General features: G+C 37.6%; 2 protein-coding genes across 2 annotated transcripts in view; both read right to left on the minus strand.

Annotated features, from left to right (window-relative positions):
- Positions 1 to 621: 621 nt before the first annotated feature.
- Positions 622 to 10640, minus strand: LOC113234428. Its single transcript, XM_026469738.1, has 8 exons — positions 10604 to 10640; positions 10254 to 10525; positions 10172 to 10215; positions 9744 to 9827; positions 9384 to 9461; positions 9060 to 9110; positions 8558 to 8735; positions 622 to 655 (listed from the first exon to the last, which is right to left on the minus strand). Exons 4-8 carry the CDS (start codon positions 9820 to 9822, stop codon positions 622 to 624), a joined length of 420 nt encoding a protein of 139 aa, XP_026325523.1. The 5' UTR covers positions 9823 to 9827; positions 10172 to 10215; positions 10254 to 10525; positions 10604 to 10640.
- Positions 10641 to 11090: 450 nt separating this feature from the next.
- The window catches only part of LOC113234429 (protein artemis-like), a 51356-nt gene continuing 45929 nt past the window's right edge, over positions 11091 to 16517 (minus strand). Inside the window, exons 3-4 of the mRNA XM_026469739.1 lie at positions 12595 to 12717; positions 11091 to 11299 (exon numbers count right to left, since the gene is read on the minus strand). Coding sequence (XP_026325524.1) covers positions 11106 to 11299; positions 12595 to 12717 — 317 coding nt within the window. The 3' untranslated portion in view covers positions 11091 to 11105. The remainder of the gene's footprint in view (positions 11300 to 12594; positions 12718 to 16517) is intronic.

The raw sequence follows: 16517 nt of genomic DNA on the forward strand, positions 1-16517 counted from the left end.
TATAGCAGTATAATATATTAGTATAGTAGGCTACTCGAAGTACCTACTTGTTCTATGCAGACGAGTCGTGGATCTTTACCATAAACAACACAATCGACATTTTAGCAAAATCGAGTTATCATTATAATCGCACTGCTATTACAATAGTGTAGTAACTCAAAATATGTGAATTTCAAGATTATACCGTTGCTGAACTTAAAATTTGATTCTATACACGTCAATAAAGTCGTTAAACTTATGACTGCCTCCGTGGCCGAACGATTACCAAGCTGGACTGCCACGCATAGGTCCCGGGTTCGATTCCCGGACCGGGAGAAATATTTGTATGGCCTACATTTTTGTCTCTCGTGAGTTTGGATGTAATTTGTGATTGTCTATGCGTGTGTCCATGGCACCCACGACACAGGGTTTCCCTAGTGCGGGTCTATGAGTGTGTGCGTTTATTATTATAATTATTACTTAACTCAAAAGAAAACAAACTTTATGTAAGCTAGTTCTGATGAAGACAGTCCTCACTCAAAAATATGAAATTATTTTTTTCCTTTTATTTTTAAATATATTTGGCAAGTAGGAATTGTTTATTACAGAAGCTTTAGCCTCTACGTAAATTTTAATGATCTTTCACGTGTAGTGAGTAACCCGTTTTTCATCGATTCTGAAAAAGTACAATTTTTGAGTTAATACACTATTCTATTAATAGTGCGATCTGGAATCAGCGAATTGACAACCTCCTTTAAGCAGCTTTTTAATTTCTTATTTAGTTTTAATTTTAAGCGTGGAACACAACGAGAGCGGGTGCGGGTCGGGTCGGGACCGCAGCGGGTCTAATGACAAGAAGGGCAGAGCTAGCGTTTTGTGTGTTTGTGTTTGTTTCCAAAATAACTTGTCTACAGTATTTGAAGTAATTCCACACTTTATATATTGGGCTTATACGTCCATTAAATTAAATAAAAAAAATTAAATAAATAATCTACTGCTTTGGAATTTAAAAGAAAACATCATTACATTGTATATTTTGAATTTAATTAAAAAATATATTATTGCATTTGCTTCCTTCTAGATTATTTCTTGTAACAAAAGACATATTTGTAAATTATAAAAATGGGCTTAATTTTTGTTAAAGCTTAAAAATATACTGGACCAATGAATTATTTTAATTAGTAATTAAATTTAGTCAGGTAGGTTACAATTTTAAACTTGCTAAGTTATAAAGTTTCTTAAATAGATTTATTTACCAGTAATTTCGAAAATGATAAAAAGTAGAAAAGTTAGTTTTTGTCATTATATCACTTAGATTTACACTTGAACCGTCTTAATCAAAACAATTCGGGTTCATTGGACCCCACTGGATCGCCACATACGTTGTGCTTGAACAGTCAGATTAAGTTATTTCGTTTGGAGTACACTTTTTGTATGGAAAGTTATCGTAATAAGGTTGACGATGGAGAATGCACACCTATATAATGCTTAGGCAAGCAAGGTGGTTTTCTACAGGCAAAGCGAGACGAGACAAGGCGACACGAGAACAGAAATCTTGTCGACCTATTATCACCAAAAATTGCTATAATAGCTATATATACGGTTCAATATTACATCAACAAATATTTCAATTTTCGCCTCACCCATCCTCGTCAGTCCAGACCATTCTCCACCGATTCCACCGAAGATTCGGCAGGAGATAATTGAAATTTTGCCATACAAATTTCAATCCTCGTCTCGTCTCGCCTCGCCCGTGGGAAAGCACCTTAACACCTTCGTCCATGTGCGCCACACATCAAGGACCATAGGTAAAGATGGCACTGATGTTACTTATAAAATTTGCTACGCGCATACGTGTTAATTCACGGAACTGTATTGGCGAACGTACTATAAATAATTGTTATGTTTTAAGTACTCTCTTGAGTATATGCCATATACTTAATTTATTACTTTCACGTCTAGTAAACGTACCTGTAATTCTACTTACAATATTTAGTTTACTTGTCAACAATGTTACATGTAATAGTAATTTTTGAAAGCTACTGTCTTTAGGTCTTGTGCAGCTTTTGGACAACGCTAGCGGTGTATAACAATGTGATGTATACCGCTACATAGTACTGTAGAACACTACATAGGACAGTGAAATGCTACGTAGCCCTTATACCGCTACATAGCATTGTATAGCGCTATAATAACACTGTATACCGCTACAAAGCACAGTGTATTGCTACGTAGCCCTTATACCGCTACATAGCATTATATAGCGCTACATAGCACTGTATACCGCTACAAAACACAGTGTATTGCTACGTGGCCCTTATCGGTATACATAGCATTGTATAGCGCTACGTAACACTGTATAACGCTACATAGCATTGGGTTTGGGGAAATAATTATTTTGGTAATTAACGAACCACATAATCAATTTATTTATTTGGATAATGTTTTAATAGGAAATGAAACTATTTTTCCGGATTTAAATCGCGTATATTTGTTTTTTCAAACAAACCGACTTTTCGGGCCCTTTACAGGTCCCATGGTCACGGTTGACTGAGGTGGTACAGTCTTCAACCAGTTATGTCTAATATTGATGCAAACCACCCTATTTTTTCCACTGTAGTTACTATTTTACAAAGAAAACATTCCAATTTACGCTATATTAAGTTTTACAAATTATTTTATTGAATGAATTTTTATTAAGTTCAATTTATTATTAATTATTAATAGAAATTAGAATAAACTAAAACATATTAATTAGTACTGCAGTCTTATGTCTGTTTGGGATTTTTCATTAGAGGAAATACTGGATCCCAAACTGGTGGTACGGAGAAATCATCTTCTGTTGAAATTAGGATGTTTTTTAATTTCAATGGCCTCTCGCAGCATCCTGGGTAGATAACGGACTTCTTTTGCAAGGACCTGGGGTTTGTCAAAAAACAAATATACGCGATTTAAATTCGGAAAAATAGTTTCATTTCCTATGTGTAACAATCGCGAAAATCTAAAAACTCGATAATGTTTTAATATTCATGAAGTAATTGTTGGAACAAAAAAATATCTGCCAACATTACAACATAGCGCTGTATAACGTTATGTAGCTCTTACTCTGCACAAGACCATAAGGCTCAGAGTGGAAACTAATTTTTGTAACGAAATCATTCTACACTACTAGTAATTACTCAATTTACTGTAATTTCAAGAACAGTGGCTTATACCGAATTTGACTCTTTTTTTTTTACTTATTACTGAGAGTTATTTAGAAAATAATTATATTGTGATTGAGATTCCAAGCTCTTCGTTGGTTAGATAAATCACATGGCAACATTGGATTGGTCTACGATTTGTAACTTTAAGTGGCAGACGGTTCTCAGCTTTTTTTAAACCATCTCTCTGATGAATTAGAGGGTTTTGAGATAGGCCACTAATCTAGAAAGCCATCGAATTGATATACAGTTCGTTATGCTATGGTTACAAAGCTTCGCTTCAGTCATTACCCTCTTCACACACTCACTCTATCGCTCATGATTAGGGGCGTACATGATTGCACACGGGAATGCCTGCACACGCTATCGTGCGCGGTTACCTTTTTGAAGTTTTTTAAGCTAACGTTCTTTCGCGCGCAATTGCTTGTGTTCAACGTTTTTGTTATAATGCAAGAGCGTCCGTTTATAAGGCAACATTGGAACGCAATGATGAGCGCCATGGTCTAATCACTGTGACCATTTTTGCATATTGCATGAAGATAGCCGTCGTGAATCAATAGATGGCGCTGGCAACTCCTTTTTATTAGCCATAGAAATATATTTCGCAAAGGCAGCGATTGAATTCAAAACATGTGCCCAGGAACCAATAAAAAGAATGAATTTATAGATATCTGTACAGAAAAACACTTCCCGCGTTCGCCACCAGAGGTGATATGAAATAATGACTCGACACTCGTTATGTATAATTATCGAGTATATAACCACAAATAGAGACGAAATGTCATTTAATTTGTTTGAAAACTATTATGCCATATCATTACGGTGACAACTGCGCTCCCATTGGCCAGCCTAAATTCGAAACAATTGACGGGTGTCGTCAATTGTTTCACTTCAAAACAACCATTTTAACTTGAGCTTTGCTTTACTGGACGAAAATTGCAAAATTACATATTTAATATTTAATTACCGTTTTGCTGTTTTTCCCATACCCACCGAATGGAAGCCTCTCATTGTTAGAGATATTATCTTTATTACAATAAATACAGAATCTTTTTGGAATATACTAGACGTACACATAGATCAGTTGTTGGCGCTGTACTATTTCAGCTTTCTAATTTGTGATTTCAGCGCAAACGAGAGTTGATATTTAAAAGTGATTTAAGGCCCATTTACATGATGAGTTGACAGGGATGGATGGCCTTTATTTCGTCTTTATTTCCGGTTATACACTCGAAGCATATAATGTGCTCTTTGAGTGCGATCGCGCGGTCTTTCCCTTTTCCTTTCGACGTCACGCGCAATAGAGTGTCTGTGTAAAGCCCACTATTGCCACAGATGAGTAAAAAGGAACTGTATGTTTTTTATGGTATTTCTTACATCTTTGTGAACACTGTAAATATAACCTAAGAATTTATTTTTTAATGGTGCTTTTGCTTTAAATGTCTCATTTCTATTTGTAAATTTAATTATTTAGTAAAAAAAACATATAATTATAATTTTAGTGAATGTATATGTAAGTGATATAGTCGTAAAAGTCGATAAGAAAAGAAATCGATGTACTGATCGTATTCAACAAATGGAAATATATTTCTTTAAATAAAAAAAATGTATTATTTTTGTAAATAACTCGGATTGCGTCCATGTTGCTTCACCAACTAAGTTACAGGTCTAAGGGACTACGTCTGGGTATTTTAGAACAGATGGAAACGTCAGAACGAACAGCTTGGCTTTAAAGCTAGGCACTCATGCGTCCAGCAAGTGCACCGGATAGTGGAGAATACTCCAAACGTTTCTATAGCCCCCGCTTCATTTTAATAATTTTAACTGCCTCCGTGGCCGAACGGTTACCATGCCGGACTGCCACGCAGAGGTCCCAGGTTCGATTCCCGGGCCGGGAGAAATAGTTGTATGGCCTACAATTATTTCTCTCGTGAGTTTGGGTGTAATTTGTGGTTGTCTATGTGTGTGTCCATGGCACCCGCGACACAGGGTTTTCCCTAGTGCGGGGCTATGTTGAGTGTGTGCGTTATTTATTTATTTTTTTTTATTTTTATTTTTATTTATTCATGCCCACCGGCGCCCTCTTCTTGGATGTAGCAAAAGCTTTCAACAAAGTCTGGCACAACAGCTTACTTTACAAGCTGTACAATCTCGGCGTGTCTGATCGTCTCGTGTACATCATTTGAGACTTCTTGTCGAATCGCTCTTTCCGCTGCCGAGACGAGGGCACACTCTCCTCCCTTCACCCCGTAAGAGCTGGAGTCCCGCAAGGCTCTGTCCTCTCACCCCTCCTATTCTCCCTGTACACTAGCGATATCCCGAAGTAACAGTCAGTAAATCTCGCCCTGTTTCGCCGACACTGCGTTCTATTATTCGGCGCGCCGCTCCAAATTAGTTTCCGCAGCTCTCCAATCTGCCACCACACGCCTAGGAGAGTGGTTTCGCAGATGAAGAATCGAAATCAATCTCGGCAAAAGCGCGGCGGTATTCTTCACACGAAGTAACCTATCCAGTCGTAGGATACAAAACTTCACCCCGATCAGTGAGATCCGCTTTGGCCGCCTAATCCCTTGGGTGAACACGGTCAAATACATAGGGCGCACTATAAGTCTCCGGAACTGGCCACTTACATAAACAATATTTAAAAAGTAATTACAACATTTGAAAATGGAACTCTTTGGCTGTAGAGTACAGTTTACATTTGTTTCATGTGACTGTCACTTGTTTTTACATTGTGGCGTCATTTTAGAAATTGGTTATCTACATCACCATGGATTTAACTCGTGAAAATTTTCGTATTATGATTTTGTATGACTTCAAGTGTAATTTAACAGCTTAGCGGAGCTTCACTCGGCTTCAAACTGTTTTCGGCGATGAAACACCATGCAAGACGACTATTTATAGCTGGTTTACAGAATTCAAACGCGGTCGTGAAAATCTCAGTGACGAATTTCGTGATATTGGCCTGTCCATTGCTGTGAACAACAAAAATGTCGATGCTGTGCGCCGTATGATCAAAACAGACAGGCATGTGACATACCATGAGTTCGGGCATCTTTAGGCATAGGCATGAGTCAAATACAATCAATACTACAGAAACATTTGGGTGTGAAAAAGCTGTGCTCTCGGTGGATCCCACACAATTTGACTGAGGTACAAAAAACGGATGGCGTCATTTGGTGCAATGCCATTTTTACCAGATTCAACAAAGGGACTTCAAATTTGGTGTGGGACATAGTAACGAAACATGGACTTGTAATTACGATCCCAAAACAAAGCATCAATCGACCGTATGGGTCTTTCGTGATGAGCCGAAACCAATCAAAGTGGGGCGCGTGCAAAGTGCCTATAAGCGGATGATTGTTTCTTCTTTTAATAAAACTGGACATGTTGCTACTGTTGCTTTGGAGGATCGTTGTACCGTGAATAGTGATTGGTACACGACCATTTGTTTGCCGGAAGTTATTGACAAATTCCGTAGAAATAACCGTAAACGCCGTATCATCTTGCACCACGATAATGCCAGTTCTCACACGACCAGACAGACACATGAATTTTTGAAGGTGAACAACGTTGACCTTATGAGCCATCCCGCGTACAGTCCCGACCTGGCACCTTGTGACGTTTATTTATTTCCAAAAATTAAGAACCATTTACGCAGTCAACGATTTTCATCACCTGAAGAGGCTGTCGAAGAGTATGAAAAATACGTTTCAGTGATTATTACGAAGGAGTGGCATAAATGTTTTCAAAATTGGTTGATTCTTATGAAAAAGTGCATTAACGCTTACAGAGAATATTTTGAAAATCAATAAATTCGTGTCTGATCATTTATAGTATTTGTTTCTTATTCATTCTGGAAACTTATAGTGCGCCTCACGTACTTGGGAGTTACGCTCGATAGGAAGCTGTCATTTAAAGCACACGTGAAAACTTTGTTATGAGCCGCCTCCACCCCCTTCTCAACAAGCATAGCAAACTCTCCCTTCATAATAAGGTGAGATTGTACACGACCTGCATCCGCCCAATCATGACGTACGCCAGCGCCGCATTCGCTCAGGCAAATCCCGCGCCTATACACCGCCTGCAGGCTTTCCAAAATATTCATGCGCAACGCGACGGGTGCCCCGTGGTACCTGCGCAACGCTAACCTCCATATAGATTTACGACTCCCCACAATTCATGAAATAGGCATCGAGGAAATACTGCGACTCTGCTCCTCACCACCCCAATCCCCTCGTGGTGGCTGCATCCAACTACGACCCCCTCAGGGAACACCACCACCGCGTACTTAGGACCCGTCGGCCAAAGGAAGTCCTCAACAACCCTGACGACCCTATCACTCTCGCCACTTTGAAGGCCAACTAGATCGCTAATCAGTCCCTCTCCTCACGCACCAACCGTCCTTGCCGGTGAGGTCGTAGAGCCCCTCATTTCAGCACGTACAGTGGTAGATTCTATCCCACAGCACGCCACTCTGGCGGAAGTCTTCAGGAGCGCCCTGAGCCGAGATCCGTGCCCACTTGGGCGTCCTCAGGCCCGCTACTTAGTTTTAAGTTTATTTTAGGGATTATGAGCCTTCAGCTCGCCCTTTTTTTCCGGTGGCGCAGTCAAGGCCATCAGCGGTCAACTGCAAAATATCCTTCATAAAAAAAAACGAGCTCATTCATCGGCCGAGAGTCGAGCAATCAACAGCCCTTGAGGATGCCTCGTGGAGGGGCGAAACATATGTCGGGTATATTTTTGGTGGTGGTTTGTGACTGCAGTTGCGCTTGTGTTATTTATTTTATGCGGAGAGAGGGTGGGATAATTAACTGCATGAAAAAATATTCAACACAAGCGCAGCTATTTTGCACGATTTAATTTATGCTGGGTTTGCGACGTAACTAATTAATTTGCTTCCATTTTTATTAGCATGGACTTCCGCAAAGTAACGTCTGAATCTATTAATTACTTAGTTACAGGTGGAGTTACCAAGTCGACAGATTTCTTCTATTTGTCTGTTATAGATTTTTACATTGACTTTTCGGCTTTCGACACCGTCAAAACCGACAGAGACTTACTAGTAACCACAGACTACTTAGTGAACTACGTTCAGACTGCTCACTGTAGTACTTTTTTTTCAGTAGTAAGAATTATTTTTAATCTGTGATACTAATGTCGACTGACATTCCATTTTTTTTTAATAGGTAGACGATATTGTCTTGCAAAGGAGCAGAACGTATACATCCATACTTTAAAAAAAAAAAGGTGGTTAGGGGTTCCAGTTCATTTATATAAAATAATACGATAAAATAAAATAAATAAAACAACTCAATATTTGTTATGTTGTTGTTGTTTTTTGCATAACGATTTTATTTGTTAATTTTTCGAACGACATCTTCTTATTAAACTGAAGGGCTCTCTTAGCTCTTCGATGAAAATTGGCCTGCTGTTTAGACTTTTTGTATTCTTTATAAATACTTTTGCATGTTGGTGACAAATCTTTTACTTTCGTGATTAAACGTCTTCTCATAGGTTTCGGATCCTTAGCAATTCTGACTGTATCCAAGCCTGGAAAACACAAAAGTGAATGATGAAGTCAAGTACTATGGAATGTAAAACATTATAACAACATGCAGCTGCACACTTACATATTATGTTGTATGTTACAAGTTTGTTGAATGAGCAGTTGCAAAGAGAAAAACCAAACATTTATTTTCGACTATACATAAGGTTATTAGAAGAATATACTAGGTTACATAATACAAAGAAAATTAATGTCTGAACTGGGAACAAACTCAGGACCTCTGCATATCCAGCATGGAGTAAATAAAGGTTCATTGCAAACATATTCATGTGGTAATAATACAACAATAATAACTCAAAATTACTTACCAGAGGCTTGAAATGCTTCATTCATCACTGGTTCAATGATTACAGGATTAACTGAAAAATAATTAGGTACTGTTGAGAAACAAGATGTTTCCATCATATAAAACAGATAGATGTAGTTTATAAAATAGATCACAATAAACATACATAATTAACATCTACAATAAACGAGGTATTGTGGAAGAGATTGTAGCACCATTTGTCCACACTCACTGATGGTCTATAAGTACAAGTTGCTTCGGAATTGTGTAAAAAATGAAAAGTTGACACACCGTTAAAACCTTAACTATCCTTTATAACTTGAGTCCAACAAAAAAATTCCATTACCTAAGTCCTGTTTAGGCGGTGGAATTTGCGATGGGCCAGGCACATTCTGAGACTCACTGGAGCTAGAGGCAATTACTTCTGAAACGTGAGAAATTACACACTATAATTTTATGCAAGTCTCTTCTGTAGGTATTTTGGTATTCTGTGTGTTTATGAGTGAGAGTTAAATAAGTGTGATAGGTGATAGTTGAAAATAATAACTTATTATTTATTTGCAACAAGCATTATGTATACTATATTATCGCATACTATAATAACCAGTAAAGGGGCCAATATGTCAGAATATAAATTTACATGCAATAAATCCATTTCAACAGTTTTACTAGAAAATGTTACAGTAATACAAACTGCATTACTAACCTTTTAGTGGTTCCCTTTGAAAGTATGTGTGGTCAAAGTGTCTTTTACGCAAGTAACTATGCTCCAAATCAATATCCATGTTTTCTGTAAGTGCAAAATAAATAAAACAATTAATATTAATAACATTAAAAGTTATTCCTTCGAACTAGGACACATCCGGGTATAAACACTAACACATGCAGGTATAAACAAACAATTCAAAACTCAATACTATTTCTTTAGTTTTAAAATTAAGTAAGTACTTAAATTGTTATAAGTTATTAACGCTGGATACACCAACGTCGGCAATTCCGAATTTGTTTCTTAGATGACGGTTATAGTTATTAATATTTTATTTCTACAAAGCAAGTACGGGCTAAGCTCATATTAAAAGTCTGTTAGGACGTAGAGATTAGAAGGCTATAGTAAAGTCTGTACTTAAAACTTACCGGCATTGTCCTGTGATGGTATTCCAGGGGAAATCTCGTCTTCGGTAAACAAAGATGGATATGCACTGCCTATGAGACGTAATTTCGGCGTAATAAACCTCTTTTCAAAGTGTTTTTGACATACAAAAACGTTTGAAAGTTCTTCTGGTGATAACTTTTTCAGATTATCACGATTTAGTTACTTTAACCACTTCATGAGTCTTTTCTCAGTGCGAGGAAAATGATGTAAAATAGCGTCCTGTCGTGAACTTTTACATACACAGCACTCGTACATTTTGTATGAAGCAAAATACAAACACACAATACAGAATTAACGGAGAGGATAAGCACGTCACGTCTTCACTCGATCCGAACCTGTACAAAAAAGCTACAAGCCACTACAAGGTGAAAACAACAAAACAATAACAAGGTGTAAAATACTACGATCACTACCCAAGATGGCGGAAAGGCTACCTACGCCTGCGGCAGCCAATCACAGCAAGGAAACAAAAATTACAAATGTCATTATTCATTAAAAAAGATGGCCGCTATTGCGAGCGGTTTTCTATAGGTAGATTACCGGCCGTGCTAGTAACCACAAGCTTTCCAGTAACCACAAGCTGCCGTTGATATCGCTTTTTATGAACATACATACATATGTATTATCGATTTGAATTGTTTTTTGTGAAACAACTCCACTAGTTTGTTATAATTATTAAATAGACAGATCGAACACAAAGAAAACAACCTTCGACCCGACAGGGCTCCAATCTGCGACCACAGGTTTCCATCCTCATTGCGTTACCTATTAGATTTCACCCACTTTCCTTTTTAAAAAAAGTTTATGGACTATGTACACTGTTTTGTATCCGGGTTTTTAAAATTTTAATTTACGTTTTATTGTTTATATGTGAAAGTTAAGAATACACAGAATCAATTTAACAATTTATTTAAATTACTCCAAATCTTCCTTTCGCATCTCCTCTTTGATTGTGCGATAGACAACCGCAGCTTTTTTAGCTGCTATGTCTGTGTACTGTTTCACCGCATTGCTCGTGAGCAGGTCTTGTATTACCCTTACGATGCTATCGGAGTTTATTTCGAATTTTAGCGCGGGGTTCGCTGATCTGAAATGGACTATTTCTGGCTCTGTAAAAATATAATCAAATCAAAGTCTTTATTTCAGACAAGATATCCATAAAGTGTTAGTAACAAAATCCTTACCATCTATGTTAATAAGAGTTATCTAGAATGTACAATGTATCCTTATCCACCTATACAATATGGGCCCATCGTTCCTCTCGGCCACTGTTCGAAGAATGCCATTGGCACTGCCCCGCACCCTGCGCATCAGGGATGCCACCCGCTTCCGCAAAATGGAGCTAAAACCGTCCACACGCGCCTCGGCAAACATTCCTGAAGCGCTACAGTAGCGCGGCAACCCCAACAGCATTCTGAGGGCGTCATTGTACTGGACGCATAGGGCGCGATACGCTTTCTGTGTATACTTGACCCACAAGCTGCACGTGTAAAATGATTGGCAAAATGCCTTAAAAAGCGTGAGCTTCACGTTTGTACATATAAACAAGTTATTATTAAAAAGCATTGTTTATTTAATACATTCATTCGCCAAAACACGATGCCATATTTAAAAGTAATTGGGGTCCACTATCACTAGACGTGTTCGCATTTTTTTTTTATAAAAATGTAAGTGCGCATTGGACTTCCATCTCACCTGAGGGAATGGGACGATGTAGCATGCACACCTACATAATGCCAATTGACTCTCGCCTTGAAAAAGACCAGTTATAACGTTCAAGAAACAAGTCTACAGGGAATTCTACTCCATAGCCGTTCGCCGTATAAATGTGGAAGCGTAATGCTTCGTGCGAATCTTTGGAATATCCACAACATATTGCATCTCAGAATGAGCAATTCAATGCTCTGAGGTCGTTCTTGGAGTATCACAACGCACAGTGACAGAAATTGTCTATGGTATTGACAAGCACGCTAAAGGATATAACGGCGGCATCGAGTATATAACCAGAAATAGAGACGAATTAAGGGCCATCCATCCCTGGCAACTCATCAGGCAAATGGGCCTTATACCACTTTTAAATATCAACTCTCGTTTACGCTGCAATCACAATTTAGAAAGCTGAAATAGTACAGCGTCAATAACTAACCTGTGTGTACGTCTTCGTATATTTCAAAAATATTCTGTATTTATTGTAATAAAGATAATATCTCTAACAATGCCGTGCTGTTCTATTCGGTGATGTGGGAAAACAAACGGAATCACATTTCTTTAGTAATTTCATCGGTTTCAATTATCGTCCATTATAGTAAAGCTCAAGTCAAACTGCCGTGATTTCGCGCGTGAGTCGCGCGCAAGTGTGGAGAGACCTTTTCACAAAGAGCTTTATTGCTAATAAACTACTTACTTATTTGGTATTCCTCCTGTGCTCTGTAAATAGGGTTGTGTTTAGCCGTCGCCAATTGACTTATAACTTCATGCAATTTGTCTATTGCATCTGGAGGCCTTTCTGGAGACGGTGTATACTCATCTGTAAAGACAAAACAGATATTTCAAAAACTTTCAAATTAAATCAGGATTATCTTGCCTCAAACAATGTTTAATTAAATACACACGTTGGCTCCTGTAGCGGAACACTAGTAAAAACGCCAAAATAATGCAAACTTTTTTCAAAAAGCTGATCGTTTGCGTTACCTTTTTATTTTAGGTCTATTTACAAAATAAATAATTAGTCGACTGACATTTCTTTCATTCATTTGTTTTAATTTCCTATTTCCTTCGTCGAGTAGTTCGAGCTTAAACTAAAGGACATGTTATGTTGACATATATAAATCAGACGTTGTATGTATACGATGCATTTCGACGTCGAAAACATAAATATCTTATTATCTTTGTTTAACTATTGCGTGGCATCTTAAGCCAAAAGAGATAGCATTACATTGGTCTGTGTCAAACACGGGAATCGAAAATACGTAACGTCATCTTAAATGCCGACTGTGTCCATTTCGCAGTACATGAGGTACATGATATGGTTGTCAAAGGGAAGTACATCAAATGTCGAAACAAATGTTTTCCAAGTGTTTTATTGAATTATTCGCATGGATTGTAATAAAATAGACAAAAATATTGACAGTGAGAACAATTAAGTATTAATAAAAATTTGTCGCTGCAGTTTTCGCATTTGAAAAAGCGAAGATCGACTGAATGTAACACCGAAGAGGCACGTGTTATTTTTCTGTCTATAAATCATACAAAAGACCAAATATCTCATGTAATTCATAAATCTTGCCAAATTTTGCTTTGGTTTCTTCAGATTGCCTGTTTGTTTGTATATTTTGATGATTGTTGTTAACGATTATTTTGAGATAGTGTTGTTCTTGGAAGCGTACATATTATCGATATTCTGTCATTAAAATAATTCACTACGAGGCTTTTTTTTTTATTATTATTATTTTTAAGTTTACCTACAAATCATAAAAGAAAATAGAGTGGTTGGAAATCATACATTGAATCAAAGACCATCTTCATTTATTCGCTTCATTTTGAAGAGTCAAATTTTGACATAACTTTGAATGCAACTAGATTACATGATAATGCAATTCCATAATTAGGTTTATTGGTAAGTAATTTTACATTTAATTTAGATTAATCGTGACTCATTTACTAGGCATTCTTAGTTCCTGAAAACAAAATTATCCACTCGTTTCCGATTTTTTTCCCACTGACAACTCTAACTACTAAAAATTATTATTTTATAAAGCCAGCAATACAAAGACCATGTTGGTCTAACGTTGCCGGGTAACGTTCCGTCAATGTCGTAACAATATGCAGGGCGCGATGTGGTATCTAATGCTTGGGAGGGGCGGAGAGTGACCTATTCTCGTTACCCTTTTATTCTTTGATCAAGCTAGGGAATTCCCTATGCTATGAGTACCAGAGCAACGGAAATCATCAACCCATTTATACGTCTCACTGCTGGGCACAGGTCTCCGTCATATCCATCAGGGTTTAGGCCATAGTCCGCTGCGCTCGTCCAATGCGGCTTGGGAACTTCGCACGTTTCCCGAGGTTTGTGAACCTTCTTTGTGTTAATTTTTTCATTCACTGAAAAGCTCATGGTAAATTTCAAATTAAATTTCGCACCTACATTCCGAGAAACTAAGAGGTGCTAGCCCGGACTCGAACCCGCGGCCTCTGCTTGCGAAGCGCTGTATAGTTAAACTTATAAAAAATAGTAGCAGTACGTTAAGGGTGAGGCTAGACGAGCGTAATTTTGTGAGTTGCGAGTCTTAAACATAGAACTAAAGAGGTTGTACATATTTATTTATTATTTTTGTGCTTTGTGACGTTAAGTCATTCGTCATTAAAATTTATATTTACTTACAAACATCTTATTTGTTTAAATTGCATAGGTGTTTTATAAAACAACGGGTTACATTTAAAAATACCAAAATATTTTCCATAAAGATGGCTGATTGAATATTAACAATGGACAGAGGTGAGTATTACGCGTTTTATTTTACTTTTAATGTAGTTTTTTCGAAAATGTATTAGAAAACGTCGTTTGATCTTAGACTATATATTTTTTTTCCATCCTCTAATCTTTAGATACACGTGCGGATTTGTCATTGTCACTTGTCTCGAGTATTGACCCTCGCCTCTGTCTCGGGCCAAAAAGCCTCGAGCCTCGTGAATAATGACTAACTTTCCGCACTTGTATCAAAAATAACTATCAAACTTGATGATAATGTTTATGTGTAAAAAAATTCCACATTAGAGACTTAGATCTTCAAATTAGACTCTTGTAGCAGCGCTACCGCGCGGCTGTAATTTTGAACCGACTATAAAAACGAAAAGGTTTTCAGTTCGATTGCATTTTTTTTTCTCTCTGTATGTATGTTACGCGCTTTGTGAACCGATTTTGATGATTCTTTTTTTTTGGAAAGAGGGCACCTCCCATTTAAATTTAAAGAAAATATTCTACCTCCAAGAGTGGATTTCACCAAAATCTTACTCCAAGAATAAGACGTTAATTACTCGCGCGTAAATCAACTTACGATTTACCAATGGTAAAGTAAACTAGAGTAAATTCTTATACCGCCGCTTTCGGCCGACTGCTGTCACTATTCAAAACGTCGCAACGCTTGAGTGTGTTAATTAACGAATCTGATAGTAATGACGAAGATTATTTAGGACCTCGCCCAAGGTGATTTATGGTGAGGAGTAATTACGTTGAAGATTACGATGACCAAGATTTCATAACAAGATGTCCTCTGTCTAAAACGTCAGTATTAAATTTACTGGCAAAAATCGAACATCGTTTGGTATATACATCCGACAGGTAAGTGGTCTCTTTAATTTCGTTTACAATATAAACGAATTTAAAATAAATACTAATTACCTGTATATTAAAGAAACACAATGATCAACATTAAGACACGTTACCGTTTTGTTTCAGAAATAAATCAATATACCCTAATCCCCTATTAACCAGCTGTTAGCAAATTTAAGATTACATGCGACAAATAACACACAAATGAGTGCAGCGATAGCTTCGTTACACACAGAATATATTCAATTCGTTCAAAGCTGACTCTTGGCAGGAAGTTTTTCAATGTGCTCAAATAGGGCTCAACTCTATCCTAGGTTGGTTAAACTGTAATCTGTTAACTTTAAACGCACAAAAAACCAAATATATGGTATTTGGAATGCGCTCTAATTCGCTGCCTACTATTGGCCACAGACTCATTGCTCATGACTCTCCTGTTAGTTGTAATCGTGGTGGATGCCGGTGCCCCGCTCTGCAATCCGTCCAAAAGTTCAAATATTTGGGTATAAATATTGACCAACATATTAATTTTAAAAATCATATTAATTCTCTCTCTAACCGTGTTCGAAAGTTAATAGTAGTTTTCAAAACTTTACGTCATATAGCCGATTTTGATGTTCTTAGGATGGTATACTTTGCTACGTGTCAAACCATTCTTCTTTACTGCATTTCATCCTGGGGTGGTGTAGCAAAAACGACTCTTATGAAACTGGAAGTGGCTCAACGAGCGGTTTTGAAAGTGGCGTCATTCCGACCATTCCTTTTTCCAACTCGAGAACTTTTCCGAGATTGGCAAGTTCTATCCGTACGCCAACTATTTGTTCTGTACACCATCCTGAGGGTACATTCGCAGACATCTTACGATCGATCTCGGATAGTTAATTTTCGACGCCGTGATCGTGTGTGCCATTATTCGTCGTGGTCTACATCCTTTGCCCATCACTTCTTCGGCTTCCTCGGGCCCTTCTTATATAACGAATGTAATGGTGATTTGCATATTT

Source organism: Hyposmocoma kahamanoa, unplaced genomic scaffold (assembly GCF_003589595.1).
Source record: "Hyposmocoma kahamanoa isolate Upper Pololo Valley unplaced genomic scaffold, ASM358959v1 84, whole genome shotgun sequence".
In the NCBI taxonomy this organism is placed as follows: Eukaryota; Metazoa; Arthropoda; class Insecta; order Lepidoptera; family Cosmopterigidae; genus Hyposmocoma; species Hyposmocoma kahamanoa.